Source organism: Hylobates moloch, unplaced genomic scaffold, assembly GCF_009828535.3.
Source record: "Hylobates moloch isolate HMO894 unplaced genomic scaffold, HMol_V3 SCAFFOLD_43, whole genome shotgun sequence".
NCBI lineage: Eukaryota > Metazoa > Chordata > Mammalia > Primates > Hylobatidae > Hylobates > Hylobates moloch.
Genome location: NW_026652318.1, coordinates 967952 through 984862, shown reverse-complemented (window position 1 = coordinate 984862; position 16911 = coordinate 967952). Strand labels below are relative to the sequence as shown.

Genomic DNA, 16911 nt, shown 5'->3' with positions numbered 1-16911 from the left:
GAAGACCACACACTTCAACATCATACCATACCCCTTGCATCTCTGCAACCTGCTGGATGTGTGGGACCCTGGCCCATTACGTAACCTCTCGTAGCCTCTGTCTCTCTTGTGGATAAAATGGGCACAAGAGTGCCTACTCAGAATGGTTGCCTGTGCTTCTGTGTATGAATGGTGTATAAAAGCACCTAGAGGGCCGGGCACAGTGGCTCACGTCTGTAATCCCAGCACTTTGGGAGGCCAAGGTGGGTGGATCACTTGAGGTCAGGAGTTCGAGACCAGCCTGGCCAACATGGCAAAACCCCTTCTTGACTAAAAATACAAAAATTAGCCGGGTGTGGTGGGGCACACCTGTAATCCCAGCTACTCAGGAGGCTGAGGCAGGAGAATCACTTGAACCTGGGAGACAGAGATTGCAGTGAGCCGAGATGGTGCCACTGCACTGCAGCCTGGGTGACAGAGCGAGACTCCATCTCCATAAAAGAAAATAATACAAAAAATAAAGAACCTGAGTTCAGGTATAGGCAAAATAAAGTATGTGTTTATGTTCACCCATTAAGTGAAAAAGAAAAAATATATTATGATTGGTTGTACTTTTCCATTTCAAAAGTCAGAGACATGCTTATAGATGCTAAACATTCTAATTAATGGATTCAAAGTAGATACAAAGCTTTACTCAGTTGTTCAGTTTGGCATTATACTGTCCAAAAATTAGGTGTAATTGGAGTTGGGACTAACATAACCAGCCACAGTGTAGGAAGCACCTACTTTACATAACGATTTTCGCTCTTATTATATGGTGATACTAAAGTTGAAAATTGACTTCTTTAGGTCTGTGCCAAAGAATTCTCAGAGCACCAGCTACTCTGCCATCAATATTGGGCTCTAGCCTATGAAATTCTGTCATCTAAATCTTGCTTAGAACCAGTCAAGTCATTCGACTTGAATAAAGTATCAGTAGTGATTTTAACCAACTGGAATTAATTACTTTAATTTTCTGGGATGGATGAATTCACAAATGCACAAAGTAAGGTTGTTTCATAGGATTCTATAGTTGCCATGCAGTGATTAATTAAAAATGCCTGAAGTCAATTAAAAACTTATTTGCAGTAGTAAAAATTCACCCTGGCCCAAGGAGGGGTAGCTTTGATTTCATTTTCAAGAGAATTTCAATCAGGTTTTATCTTAAGGCCCTAATGAATATATTCATCTGGTGCCTTGCTGTATCATGAGAGGACAATCTTTTCACCTTTCCTCCCTTTCATGTGTTTATGGGAAGGAGCTTTCCTTTTATATCAAATAAAATCAGGATTGGCACCAAGGGACCTCTGCATTTAGAAGGGCAATTCTCACTGCTGGTTGCAGGTATTTCCTAGTCACTATGAGAAGGCACAATGCCTGGTGCTCTAGTCAGACACCACTTCACTGCTGGTCACTGCACAATGAGATACATACAGTACCTTCACTTTTGAGACACAACAAACTAAAAAATGAAGAATAATAAAAAGATCAAAGTAGAGGTTCAAGAATAAAGGTAAACTAAAACCAGAACTCTAGCCTGACCAAGCATTAGTCATTTATAACAGGGCTGAAAGTAGTCACGGGCCAACTGTATTCAGTGTTATTCTTCTGGAGAGAAAGAGCATCATTAACTTCAAAGTCATTTACTAGCTCTTGACGCATCTTAGTAGCTACTGAGTAAACATGTGTTGGATTAGGAAAGAAAACAAACAAAAAACAGAAACAAACCAAAACCAGTGTTCTGGCAATGTGAGAACGTTTGTAGGTAAAATGAAATTAAATAATAAAAGGATGTGGGCTTCAAGAGATCTTCAGTTTTCTTCTGCTTTTGTTTAATTTTTGGGTCTACTATTCAAGGCTTCCTTACTACATTTTTTATTTGTCAACCCTAGTATTCAACTCTAGTTTCAGAATTGTTAACTCATAACCCTGTGAAAAACAAATTTGCCAGGTAGAGTACCATGTTTGTGTATAGTTTTTTGTTATTGTTGTTCTTAGCTTTACAATATCCAGTCAAAAGACTGTTTTCCAAAATTATTTGTCAGGTCCTTTGCCCCCATCTCCTTCAATGTGGTATGCCATTAATCTGTAATACAGTTAAATTCATTTCTCATATGAATTCATTCATCTTGGGTCCCTCCAACATTCTGGTAGATATTTTTAAATTTGCATAGAGTGAAATTCACTTTTTGTGTTTCTACAGTTGTATGGAGTTTAGTAAGTGCACAAAGTCATGCTATTGCCCATTCAGAACAGTTCCATAAGCCCTCAAATTCCCTCATACTGCCACTTTGTAGTCAAGCTCTCCCCACCTCCAAATCCTGGTAACTACACACCTGCTTTCTGTCCCTCTAGTTTTGTCTTTTCCAGAATGTCGCGTAAGTGGAATCATACAATATTGTAGCCTTTTGAGTTTGGTGTCCTTCACTTAGCAAAATGCCTTGTAATTCTTTTTATTGCTGAGTAGTATTCCTTTGTATGAATGTACTCAAATTTGTTAATCCATTCATCCGTTGGCAGACATCTGGGGGACTTTCAACCTCTGGTGTTTGTGAATAAAGCTTCTGTGAATATTTATATACAGTTTTATTGTGTGAATGTAAGTTTTTAATTCACTTTGATAAATACTTAGGAATGAAATAGTCGAGTCACATGGTATAGATTGTTGAACTTTGTAAGAAACCTTTAAACTGTTTTTTAAAGTGGGCTGTACCATTTTTCATATCAACTAGCAATGGAATGAGATTCCATTTGCTCTGTATCTTTGCCAGTACTTAGTATGTTTGTTTGTTATCTTACACTTTCTAATAAGTATATAGTGGTATCTGATTATGGTTTTAATGTATATTTTCCTAATGGTGTTGAGCATTTTTTTCATATGCTTATTTGCCATCAGATATCTTCTTTGGTGAAGTATCTGTTCAGTACTTCAGCTATTTTTAAATGAGTTTTTGCAGATATTTTCTTTCAGCATGTAACTTGTCTTTTCATTCTCTTAATAGTATCTTTCTCAGAACAAAAGTCTTAAATTTTTATAAAGTCCAATTTTTTAATTTTTTAGTAGATCATCTTTTTATGCCATATCTAAACACTTTGTCAAGCCCGAAGTCACACATATTTTCTCCCATTTTTTCTAGAAGTTTTATAGTGTCATATTTTACATTTAGATCTATGATCCACTTTTCATTAATATTTGTATAAGATGTGAGGTTTGTGTCAAGGTTCAGTGTTTTTACATATGAACAATTATTTCATTTGCCCCATCACCATTTGTTGAATAAACAATCCTTTCTCCATTTAATTACCTATGTACCTTTGTCAAAAATTAGTTAATTGTACTTGTGTGGGGCTATTTCTGACCTGTCTATTCTGTTCCACTTGCTGTCTATTCTGTTTCATTTATATGTGCTTCACTCCTTTTAACATATACCACACTGCCTTGATTACTGTAGCTTTATATTAAATCTTGAAATCAGATAGTATGAGTCCTCCAACTTTACTCTTTTTCACATTGTTTTGAATATCTGAGTTCTTTTATCTTACCATATACATTTTTAATCACTTTGTTGCTGTCTACAGAGCATTTTGCTAGGATATAAATTGGGATAATATTTAGTCCTTTGATCAAATTGAGGGGAATTTTAGCCATATTGAGTCATGCAGTCCATGAAAGTGATATGCCTCTCTATTTAGTTAGGTCTTTTTTCATTTCTTTCTTCAATGTTTTTTAGTTTTTAGTATATGGAGACTGCTCATATTTTAATAAATTTATAAACAAATATTTCATTTTGAGGGTGCTATTATAAATAGTATTACTCTTTTAAATTTTGAATTCCAATCGGTAATTTATTCTTAGGAATACAATTGACTTTTATATCTCGATCTTATATCTCACAAACTTGCTAAATTCACTTATTAGTTCTAGGAGATTTTTGTAGATTCTTTGGGATTTTTTTCTACATAGACAATCATGTCTTCGATGAGAGACAGTTTTATTTCCTTTTTTAAAATATGAATGCTTTCTGTCTTGCCTTATTGTACTATGACAGTGAATAAGACAACTGAATTGTAATAGTCAATCTAAACATAAAAGAAAGAAGAACAAAATAATATCTAACTGTGGGCTCCACATCAGAGAGTTAAGAAAGTCTTCTCAAACTTTTATTGGATCATTCGTTTAGTCACTGAAGTATTGAGTTGCACTTCCATGGTGCTAAGTATTACGAGGAAGACAAATATAAATCAGGCTTGGAGTCTACAATCGAGTACTTTGCAATCGGGGAAAGGTAACAGGGCATGAATAATAATGGCTACATAAAAAGAAAGTGTTAAGGCTGATCAGAGATAAACAGAGAGAGAGAACAAGATTGAATCTAGAGGCAGAAGAGCAGGCCAGGAGCTATCTGTCACTAGTAGTGGCTGTGAAGAAGTCAGGGTGGTGCTGAAGGAAGCTGGCTCTTCTGGATTTGCTGGCTCTTCAGGATTTGCTGACTGGCTGTAGAGACCAAAAGAGAGGAAGAAGACAAAATATCCAGGTTTGAGCTTCATTGTTTCGATGGGGGCTGACCCACAGACTGACATTCTGAATTTGAAATATGCACTGAAGATTCAGATGAGGTGACCAGCAGGTGGTCTAAAGTGCTGGAGTTACTAGAATTAAAAAGTAGAGTCAAGCCTGAACATAGGAGTAGACCATGGTAGGATTCCCCGTTTCACCCCAGCCCCAAGCTCTAAGGTTGCAAACACTTGGGACCTGGGACTTGGCCCTTCCATTGGAACAGTGACCACAGTTAACTGGAGAGGTAGAGGGACAAGAAGGGTCTGAATGGGGATAGAAGGCATCCTGCTAAGCAGGTTCATGAGCTCCAGCCTCTTGTAAAATTAAAAGAAGAAGTCCTAACACCTATGCCGATTAAAAGAAAGGCCACAATGTTTACGATGTTCCTCCACTCAAAGCAGGGTTAGAAACTCACTTATGGAGGCAGGAATCTGTCTTCTGAAATAAGGTGAAATGAGTTGCCCCTAAGTACCAGGAGCAGAGCTTGGATTCAATCTGTGTTTGTCTAATAACAGCTTGCACTTACAGAGCATTTTCCATGTGCCAAGCCCTATCTTAAATGCTGCAACCCTCACATTGAATCCTCACAACAACCCTATGAAGTAGTTTCTATTATTATCCCCATGTAACAGATGGGACACAGAGAGGTTCCATACATTTCCCAAGGCTTTGCTGATAGTAAGTGATAGAGGCACTGCCGCACTATACTTCACCACTATACTTCACCGCACTATACTTCACCACTGCACTAAACTGCCCCATGTCTTCTGGCAAACCACAGAGCCTCCCTGGCCAAGAAGAAAGTCGCAAGTGAGTAGCAATACTGTCTTTATCCACAGCAAAGCAACAGCATTACAACACCCACTGTGAGCATCACTGAACAGCTGTTATGTACCCAGCACTGTGCTAGGTGGTGGGAATATACAGACACCTTAGACACAATCCCTGTCCTCATGGATCTCAGTCTGGAAGGGGAAATAATCTCGTACACAATAAACATAAGTGCACTGTGATATATCGCACTCTGACTGCAGATGTAAAAGACATGGCACATAGAGAAACAGGCATTAATTTTCTGTTCCTTTGTCAAGGAAAATGAAAGGCAGACTAATACATTATGGCTGAAAGCATTTACTTTTGATTAAGTGTATATTTAAATATCACCCTCCTCCTCAGTCAGGCTCATTCCTCAGTCTCTGCTACATTGCTGACTTTGCTTTCTAAAGAGAAAGTGAGGTATTCACCCACAGCAAATGGAATAAGAAAGACATAAGGCATAGAAGTCCTACCTCAGATTTTTTTTGTTTTTGATTTTTTGCCTTTGAAAACTCATCACAGTGAAAACTAATTACAGCTCTCATCACAAAGTGAATGCCAGAGAAGGCTTTCCCTTCATTTTGTGGAAAGAGCTTTAAATAACATTACATAAAATACACAGGATTCCAGTTAATTTGAAATATAGTTCAAAATATGTAAAAACCAAATCTGTGATCTAGTAATACATACACTTCTTTATTAATGTATTAACAAGTTCTAGGTATGGGTCAATTACCACAATTTCCAAGTGGTAATGAGTGTAAATGGTGAGCGTAAATGATTTTTTGATGTCTCCAAAGCAACTTTGAAGTGATACAAAAACACCTGTAGTTTTTGATGGTGTCAAAGTCACAAACAATAACATGAGTACTTATGGGGTTTCTTGCCTATGCTGAGAATGGAAGGATATGCTAACTTTCAGTTAAAAGGTGGTGAAAAATAAAGATGTATTTTTTCCATTCAAGTTTATGTATCCGCAAATTATATGCGCTTGAGACAGAGGTTCCAGATTCTTCTGATTTAAGACTTTTTGAGTTACTGATGTCCAGCTTTTCTGCTGCCTTAGATGCTCGAGACAGGAAAAGCAAAGAGCAGCTCTTATTTAAGGGCTAAGTAGACATGAGTGGGCACTTCTCAAGCCCCATCTCCACAGAACACTCAAGTTTGTATGGTTATATCCATACAACTTTATGTCACAGCTCCATTTTCCCTGCTCTGGTGATCATGGAAACAGTTCTAAACACCTCAGACATCTATCATTTCTCCAAAATGCCACCTTCTTCTTCGCCTCTTTTATCTATCTTCATCCTCTCATTCCCACTTTTTCTAGTGACTCTAGCAAAATAACTTATAATTCACATATAATAGATTCAGGCTATCTGCAATGTCTAAGCACAAATTTATCTAGGCTGGAAGATCATTAGGCCAACTGAGAGGATCATTAGGTCGGGGAAGTGGGTCTTGAAAGTTACAGAGGCAGCCTTCTACCAGATTTTGTACCCATACCAGAACCAGATTCAGTGTTTAAAATAGCACTTTTTCTAAGAAATAAGAAAGGCAGAAGGCAACTAACACTAATTGAACACTGAAATATGCTAGGACTGGTACTGCATTTATATTTTCTCACTTAACTGTCAACAAAAGTAGTGTGCTATGATTACCTCCACTTACGAATGAGGAAAGAGACTTTAAAAAGCCAAGCAACATGCCCAAGGTCACACACATCTGGTGAACACCATTTCTACACCTTTCCTCTCCTTGGCCCACTCAGCCTGGCTTCCCATCCGTGACACAACTGAAATGGCTGCCACAGAAGTCAACAGCCATCCCCACAAAGCTGAACATGAAGGGAATTTCTCCAGCCCACTCGCTGTGCTCTATCTCACGGCAGCCTTCAACACTGCTACCCACTCACTCCCTGCTGAAACCATCCCCTGCTTTGGCTTCTCCACAGACACTTTTCTGATCTCCCCGTACACCTTTGCCGCTCCTTCTCAATTTTCTTTGACGATGCAGCTTCCTCTCCATCATCTGTGGTGCTGGAGCTCCTCAAGGCCCCATCCTGGGCCCTCTTCACTAACAGAGTCGGTTCCCTCGGCAGCTGACCCAGCCCATGGTGCCTGTTACCCTGGATACTCAGAAAATCCCTCTTCCCACTCTGAGTTCTAGGCAATTAACCTTGAATGTCTCATGGATGTTCAGTCCCCACGAGATTGCCCAAAGAATCAAAACCCTTGTTCCCCCAGTGTCCCCAGTGAACACTCTACTTCAGTGAAAAGCACCCCTCTTCACCCAGCTGGCCAAATCAGAAACCTGAGAATGGTCTGTTATTCTTCCTTTTTCACCCTCATATTCAATCAAAATACCAAGTTCTGTAGATTTTACCTGCTGGGGATATCTGGAATCTTCCCCATCCTCTCCACTCCACTAAATCCAATTTCAAGATAGCACCATTACTCATCAGGATTAACTAAGCAGCCATCTAGCTCCTCTTCTTTCCTCCCTTCAACCCATTTTCCCTGCTAACGTCTTCCATTACTCCACATTAAGGTCAAAATCTGCAACATAATCTGTAAGGCACTGTTTGATCTGGCTCCTGCCACCTTATCAGACTCATGTAGAGCCACTCAACCCTTTGTTCTCCCCTCCTCTATTGCCTGGAATGTATTTCAGTTCTTCAATTACCCATGCTTCTTCCAGTCTCTGAGCCTTTGCACGTGCTGTTCACTCTGTTTGAAATGCTGATCCCTGCTCTCTTTACTAAGTTTCTTCCTATTCTTCCTTTGGATCTCAGTTTAAATATTACTTCCCTAGAGAAGCTTTTCCTAACCACGCATATTAGGTCAGCTTTCTCAGGGTTCCAATTTTGTATTTAGGGCCTACTGTCCTTTTATTTAATATTATAATCAAATAATCTATTTAATACCTGTCTCCCCTCCTATGACGTAAGCTCCATGAGAGCAGCAACTATCTGCCACTCAGCCCAGGCTCATAGCCTAGTCTGAGGCCTGGTACATAGGTAAAATTTGGTACATCTCCTTTGACCTAATTAATTAATTATAGGAAAGTCTCTTTTTTCCACACTTCTCTAGACTTTTCTAGAAAGATACAGATCATCAGGTGTTTTATATGTCCAAAGAAAATGAATAAGAACCTAGTCAGAATTTACAATTGACAAATGACTTATACTTTTAAATCAAAGAATCTGGAAGAATCCTATTCTACTTTGTTGCTATTTTTAAAAAGGTAAGAATAAAAGTTTTGTTGTGCCACCTGTCAATGTCTGTCCTCAGAATGCCTGGCTAAATCATTTATGTGCCTGGTGAATCCCAAATGAGTCATTATTTACTTGCCAACAATGATGAACAGTGCCCTCATAAGAAAATGTTATTACTATTTGTAGCCACCTTCATGGTGTCAAAATGTATGTTACCTTGTAACTATCAAAACCAGCTGGCTGGCAAATGAACATGATTTCTGCTCATGTACATTATTAAATGTGCATTTCTTAAAAAAAAAACAAAAAAAAACCCCAAATCTCATATTTGATCAGTAACTTCCAGGTAAGGCAGAGTATGATTTAGAAGGATCAGAAAGATGGTCAAATAGAGTGAGACAGCAAATGATGTAATTCTCTGACCACATGAAAACCAGGTCAAACCCAGCTTGTTTCTGCCAGCCTGACACAGCTGCTGGAGCCCCTTGCATATGCTTTCCAGCTGTCCCTATTACGTCAACCTTTAAATCGGGGATTTTGCCCCATGCATATGCTTCCTGCTTGGTCAAATGCAAGGCACATATTTTTGCAAGCTACTTTTCTCAGCTGTTTAAAACTGTGAATGAGGTCTAATATGCGTACATCGAGAAACAAGCCATTTAAAACAACAAATTTGGGTTACTAATCTTCTGCTTTTGGCCTCTTTGACTTGTAAAGAAACTGTGAGCATCAGAGTGGCCTGCAATACTGAGCCTAAGTGATGCTTGATTTCAGTTCTCACTACTCCAGTATTGCCTTAAAAGCAAAAAAAAAGCCTGGTGGATGCTCCATAAAGTGAGGCTAGGAATTACATTCAATGCCTCTGCCATGGAACAAATCACTATCCTGAAATAAGGTCAGCCATGTATTCACTGAGTGGAGAGTCTGCCTTCAGAAAGAAAGGGGAATCACAACCTTTGAGCTCTCAAGAAGCTATATCCCTTCTCCACATAACTCTTTACTGACGCTGTAGGATTTCCAAAATTTGACTGACAAAACTTAGTGTTCTGTGCCTCCACATTGATGTCATTTGTTTCTAATATTAACAGCAGAGCAGTTCAGGTTCACCTGAGAAAGAGGAGCTTTTGAGTTGAACAGGAGCAGATACTAAAAATGAACATGGTGAGACTTGTTTCTGATATATCTGACACAGATAAAATAGTTAAACCTGTGCAGTGAAATAATTTTGAATCAAATGGAAAAATAATTCATTCTAATTGGCAGTTTGATGTGCTTACAGAATTTTTATGTAGCCTCACTTATGGGAACACTGAGGAATTAAGAAATAGAATAATATTATATAAAGTTGTTTTTCTGCACAATGTCACATAAGATTATGAGGTATTTGTGAAAATTCTACACAAGTGAGATGAAGGTTCCAGGGTATGTGTTATAGCCCAGCATGATTAGTAAACTTGGTCATTATTTGATGTTAAAGCCACACAAGCTACTGAACTCATTAGATCAAATGTGTCAAGTATTTGGGCTTCTATTATGCAGCAGATCTTAAGTGGCTTAGAGTAACTGGACAATAGCTACATCTTCACTTAGTACTGCACAAACATGGATAGAGACAGGAGGATGCAGATGTGCCATTTGGAATAGCAGAAATCGTGTTGGGATTTCATGCCCTGAATTGGAGATAGCCAGTTCCTCCTACCTTCTCCAGCTGCAAAGTTAGTGGCACCATCCTGTGTTGGTAGTGCCTTAAGTGGTACATGTCTCACAAAGAGACTTACATCTGGACAAAGTTAGGGCAATGCACATAGAGACCCAGATATATCTCATGCAGAGAAAATGCCTCTAACTTTAAAAGTGACCACCTGAATTTCATAACTGTTCTCTCTAGAGGATGAGGGTATTTAGAAAAAGATTTAAAAGTATTAAAGAGTTAAGGGAAACAAAAATATCAAGGCTCAAGGTGAGGACCTATCACCACTATAGCAGTATTAGTCTATAATTGAACTTTTCATACATTTTAAAATCTTGTAAGGCCCAGAAAGGCCATCTTGGGTGTTTAAACAGCAGTGGCAAGCAAATGGGCCATTAGCACTTGCTAGTTTGCAGTTTGTTTTTGCTGACAGTTCTCATGTTTGGTCTTCAAAACCCATAACAGAGTGATCATTATCTTCAGTTGCTGCCATAAGGAAAATAGGACTTCCATAAGGAAAATGGGTGCTGAGATGTTGCCAAGTACCCAGTGATATAACTTTGCCTTATTTGAGTTTGTTAGAAAAATCTCTAAACTGGCCGGGCGCGGTGGCTCACGCCTGTAATCCCAGCACTTTGGGAGGCTGAGGCAGGCGGATCACGAGGTCAGGAGATCGAGACCATCCTGGCTAACACGGTGAAACCCCATCTCTACTAAAAATACAAAAAATTAGCCAGGCATGGTGGCGGGTGCCTGTAGTCCCAGCTACACGGGAGGCTGAGGTGAATGGCATGAATGAGGAGAATGGCATGAACCCGGGAGGCAGAGCTTGCAGTGAGCCATTGCGCCACTTCACTCCAGCCTGGGTGACAGAGCAAGACTCCGTCTCAAAAAAAAAAAAAAAAAAAAAAAGAAAAGAAAAATATCTGAGCTATAGAGACTTATCCTTAGAACTGTCTTGCTCTATAGAGTTTTCTACAAGTCACTTCTCCCTACTGAAAGACATTAAAAATACATGAAAACCCTTTTCTAGATCCTTTTCTTCATGGTACCCACAAAGTTATGCAAATATAAGCCTGAGGAAGCTGCCACCTCACGTGTTCCCAAAGATCTCCACTGTAGGATGTATCCCATGTTACTGGAATTAAATGTTGGTTTTTCTGTGTCACTCACTGGACTCTAAACTCCTTGAGGGTACAAGACCATGCCTTGTTCTTCTCTGTATCTCTATGACTTCTTAAAAAAATTCTGGCTACAATATAGCATTTGCTCTAGATTCCTACCCTTTAAAATCAGTAGACTTTTGGACTACCAAGAAAAGTCTTTTGTCTGTATATCTATTGATTTCTGAAAAACTACTAAATGAACAATTTCTTATAAAAATTATTTTCACTGGAGCAATCCAATTATTTTTCTCCTATTTAGTGGTTCAAAATTTTGTCCACATGCATCTTTATGCAACAGTTTTCTTCCAGTTGGACATGTCCAATTCATATCAGAAAATTTAGCACCATGTCTGTTGGAGGGTAGGAGTCAGAAAGCACCAGAAATCGCTATGCCTTGCATTTGTTTACAGTGTAACACTTTAGCACACATTCTCACGCTCTGGCCCTACAAACTGTGATGCTACGCAAATGGCATAGACATCAACACTACGTCTTCCGAATGAAGAAACTGAACCTCAGAAAAAAAAGGGAGCAATTTCTACAAGGTCACCCAACTAGTTGTGACAACGGATCAAAAGCCTGAGTCTTTCAACTCTTTGCATTTTTATGCATTTTTTATTATCTTGTGCAATTGAATGCGTTGCTTAGGTGGCATTTTATAGACAACGTTAATAAGCAGAGGAAAAACATGTGATGCAAAAATGGGAGTACAAATTGCTAAGTCTAAAGAAACCAAAACTGATGACGAATCAAGGGAGAACTTGGAATAGTTCAGCTGTGCCACTGATTTGGAAGTTTTATTTGTGTTGTTTCCTTTGGTGTGGGAGCAAGAAGGGAAATTGTATTTTTATGAGAGCCTCTTATCAGAGAATAAGGGTGCACTTTTCTACAATGTTACAATTATTTCAGCTTCACCTGCTCACTTTGGACCCTTACACTAATGCTATGAGGCACCCTGTCTCTGAGAATTTGTTTTCTTCTCTAACAGCTGCTAGTCAGAAGACAGAAAAATGGATTGAGTCTGGATTTCCACAAAGACTTATAGGCAAATGCATACTAGAGCTCCTAGTTCTATCCTTATTTAGAATGCAAAAATATATTTCTTTTCCTTAAACTTTTGGGAATAAAGAACTATCTGATGTTCCCATGGTAACTTTATGTAATCTTGAATTACACACACACACACACACACAATATAGTTAAATACATATCTATGTATTATAATATATTAAATATAGGATATAGTTAAAATATCCTAAAAGATAGTTTTGAGTTTGTTATTTAAATAATTCACATCCATTAGAAGTAATATTCTGTCTTAGAAGTCAGTTTGTTAGTCAATAAGTCAAAAATATTTATTAAGGCTCTGCTGTGTGTCAGGCCATTCGACACAAATCAGAACTGTTCTGTGACCTAAGTCTAGACCAGGGTGGTAACTGAGGAAGTAGTGAGAAGTGGTCAGTTGACAAATAATGAATGAATGGTTGGTGAATAAGGTAAAGAAGTTTACCATCAAGAAACTCACATTCTAGAAGGAGAGAGAAAGCCAATAAATGGGTAAACAAGTTAATAAAGAAGACAATATGAGACTGAGAAGCTGTGTTCTGTGAGGGACAATTTCTTTGCTGCACCTGAACAGATTTTGAGCTTCCTGGTGCCTGAGTGGCCATGCAAGGGAGACTTGTCTCAAGACGATATGCTGGCATCTGTGGCTCTGCCTCTATCAGGACTCGTTAAGAATCATGCCAAAAGGGAGATACAATATCCACTTATGCATGTACAATTTCACCTGAGGAAATGCTGATCAAGTGTTGCTTTGTTTTTATTATAGGAATCTTGGAAAATCAGGACTCAGAGTTTCTTGCTTGGGTCTTGGTAAGTACTGAGGGTGTGGCATGGGAGTGGGCTGGAAGGTGGGAGACTGGGGAGGGCACCAGGGAGTGACTGTGGTCCAGGCCAGGACCTGGTCTCAGATGAGGAGGAGGCTTCCTGGCCAGTATTGCCCCACTTCTCCTTTGAGCCTTTCTCTTCCCATCATGACCCTCTCCCAGGGAGCCACCATGTTCATGATTCCTTACAGGGGCCCGTCGAGCATAAGGCAACCTGATGCTAAAGCACACCTCAGAGAAAGGGACTCATGCGTCACTCCCATTTAGTAAGCATGAAGGACTGCATGGCATGCATTTTATAGGTTCAGTTCACCACTCCCTCAATTCACCTGAATTTTTTCTACCTATCCTTGTTTTCCCTTTGCCTAATTTCCTCACTTTTCTATATTATTATTATGCATTTTATATAATTTTATAATCTGCCTTAAATATTTGGGGGGGCAAGGTGAGATACACACAAACACACATACATTAATATGCATTAATAAATAAAGATTGTTATTCCTCCCAGTCAATATTTGAAGAGGATTAAATAGAGATGGCAATTCTAACAGCATAAAGATGAATCTGAAGTCGTGGAATCTGACTGTGAGACTTGGGGAGGATTGAGGCCTCCAGATATCCCTTAGGCCCAGGAAAAGGCAGCCTTGGCATTCCCACTATTCAACACAAATCAGAGCTGTTCTGTGACCTAAGTCTAGACCAGGATGGTAACTGAGGAAGTAGTGAGGAGTGGTCAGATTGTGGCTATGTTTTCAAGGTAAAACCTGAAAGATTTTCTGTTGGGTTCTATGTGGAAGATGACAGAAAAGAGAAAAGTCAAAAATGACTCTAAGGATTTTTTGCCTGAGCGACAGAAAGGATGAAGTACGAGTAAATGAGCTACAAAAATGAGAGAGAAATTTAGGGAGATTAGGAGATTGATTTGGGACATACTAAGTTTGAGATATCTATTAGGCCTGCAATAAAAATTGTCAAGTATGCAAATAGATATATGACTCCAATTTAGAAAGGAGAGCTAGATATATTAACTTGGGAGTCATCAGCAAGTAGTTGCTGTTTAAGCCCGGATCCTGGATGAGAGCACTAAGGGTGTGCATATAGACAGAATAGAAAACAGAGGCACATGGTCTAAGACCTAGGAAATCCAACATTAAGAAATCGAGAAAGTGAGGAGGAGCCAAAGAAAGCTGAAAATAAAGCAACCAGGGCAGCAGGAGAAAAATCAGAAAAAAATGGAGTCCTGGAATCCAGGTGAGCATTTCGAGGAGGATGGAGTGACCAGTCCCGTCAAGTGGTACTCATGCATCAAGCAAGATGGGGACCAAGAATTGACCATTGGGTTCAGCAACATGGAGGCCATCAATGACTTTTACAAGGTCTGTTTGGGTGGAATGGTAGAGTTTAAAGCATAATTGGAATGGTCCCCTGGGAGAATGGAAAGAGACAAGCTGAAGGCTACTCTTTTGGATGATGATTGCTATAAAGAAAAGCAGAGAAATGGAGTGGCACTGAGCAGACAAGTGGGATCAGAGAGGTTGCTTTTGCACGTGGAAGAAATGACCACATATTTATATACTTATGGGGAAATCCTTTTGAGAGGAAAAAATGATGCAGAAGAAGAAGAGAGAAGAATATCTGGAATGATTTCTTGAGGACATGAGAAGAACACAAGGAGAGAGTACATGAAAGAAGGCAGAGTACATGGGCTTTGAGGCTAGTAGGGCGATTGATGGGGTGGAGTGGAGGAGGGGGAGGTATTTTGTCAAAGTTCTCTTCTATTGCTTTTATATTCTCAGTGGGAATCAGAAGCAAAGTCATCAGCTGTTAGTGAGGATGAGAAGGAAGTGTTAGAAGTTTGGAGAGAAGACATGCAGGACAGAAGAAGAGTGAATTGACCAGGGCTAGGCCACACAGTGACAAGACAGCATTAAGGATCAGCTTAAGATCAGTATGATTAAATTTGAAGTGAGACCATGTCCATAGTTACGTGTTTTTCTTCTAGACATGTTCAGCTGTGCAAGTTCAGGTGGTTTTTGTTTTTTTAAATAAGATGATAAAAAGAGGGCAAAGATGCTGAGGGCTTGTGTTGGGCAGTTATTTTAATGGTAGAGTTGGCATTTAAACTGAATAGAAAGGAAAATGAGGACTAGAGTCAGGAAAATGAGCCAGGAGCTAAAATGAGGGAGCTGAGGGACTGTGAAAACTGGATAGGATTAGTAAAGTATATATCCCAGAGGGACCAAAGAATTGTTGAAGCAAAAACATTAGAAACAGTGGTTGGAAGGATAGAAAGTGGTTGAAAAGGGAAACATTTGAAATTGGGGTTATAGAGGGTTTCAGTTATTGTTAGTGACATAGTCTATGGTGTGTCCATTGGGAGAGAATGGTGGAGGTTGTATCGAAGACAAGATCAGTGAAGGAGAGAAGGTTAAGAAACTTGGAGGTGAAGGTGCAGGGAAGATCATCTTTGGGGTCACTGAACTCACTAAAAAGTACAGCAAAACTAACATTGGAGAGTGGCAGTGAGAAGTGAGCTAAAAGTTTCAAAGAATGAGAGGGAGTGACCAGAGTGGGTCAGTAACTACAACATGAGGGTCCTGATGATGTGTGAGACTCAGAGCTGGCATGTGTGAGGGGGTATTTCAAAGACACTGAAAGCCATCAATGTCTGAATTTTTCTGATTCTTCCTAATAATCTGACTTGGGAGGTGAAGGCAGTATTTGTTCACCATAAGTCTAAGGTAATTTGACATTTGCTTAATTTATGGCTCTGATATTGTTACTATTTACTCATATTTGAAAGACCCTGGAGATTCATTACCAGGGACACTCTGACCTTAGATTTTGTTTTTTTTTTTTTTTAAAGAATATCTTTACAGTAAATAACTGTTCAGTATTCATTATTGAAAGGAACTACCTATTAATGTAAAGTAAGAAATATATGTAGTGAAAAAGCATTGGCCAACTATTTACAAGCTTGTATCTACGGTGGAAAATAGTTTAGTCATTAAGTACACAGAAAACGCAGCTGAAAGCCCTTAAGACAGTAAGATATTAGGTGCTCGTGCAATCCCAGTCTCCAGAGGCCAGTCTCCAGTTTTGTTGATTTTTGTTTTCTTTAAAACTGCAGACTGTGTATGAGCTGCAGGTATTTTAGTGAACTTTGAAACAGGCTTGATTCAGGAGCAGCAAGTTCTGATTTGAGCTTCAAGTTTTTTCAAGAGTCTGAACACTTGTAATAAGACACTGTATGAAAAATAGGAAACAAGGAAGTTCATGGGGCTGACTTGCTTCATTCAAAACAGGTGACAAAGCTTGACAACTTGAATAAGCACTCTTTGAGAACTTTTTTGAACTGCCTTTATCAGCCAGAGGAGACAAGAAATTCATAGAAAGAAATAATGCACCAGCCTTAGATAATTTGTCAGGCTCTGCAGACCCCAGCTGTCAAATCCAAATGGAGCTGGGTTTACTGCTGTAGGCTTAGAATGTCAGCTAAGTCACGACCCATGTTCAACTGAGGCCTTAGAAATTAAGTAGTAAAACTGCCAGGA

General features: G+C 39.2%; 1 protein-coding gene across 3 annotated transcripts in view; it reads left to right on the top strand.

The window, feature by feature from the left end:
• Positions 1-16911, top strand: part of LOC116463592 (voltage-gated potassium channel subunit beta-1) — a 494818-nt gene that overhangs the window by 365857 nt on the left and 112050 nt on the right. For all 3 annotated transcript variants that reach the window (XM_058434750.1, XM_032146779.2, XM_032146780.2), the window contains exon 2: positions 13297-13340. Coding sequence is in view for 2 of the 3 variants with exons in the window: in XM_032146779.2 (XP_032002670.1) it covers positions 13297-13340 (44 nt within the window). In the remaining variant the exon portion in view is untranslated. The remainder of the gene's footprint in view (positions 1-13296; positions 13341-16911) is intronic.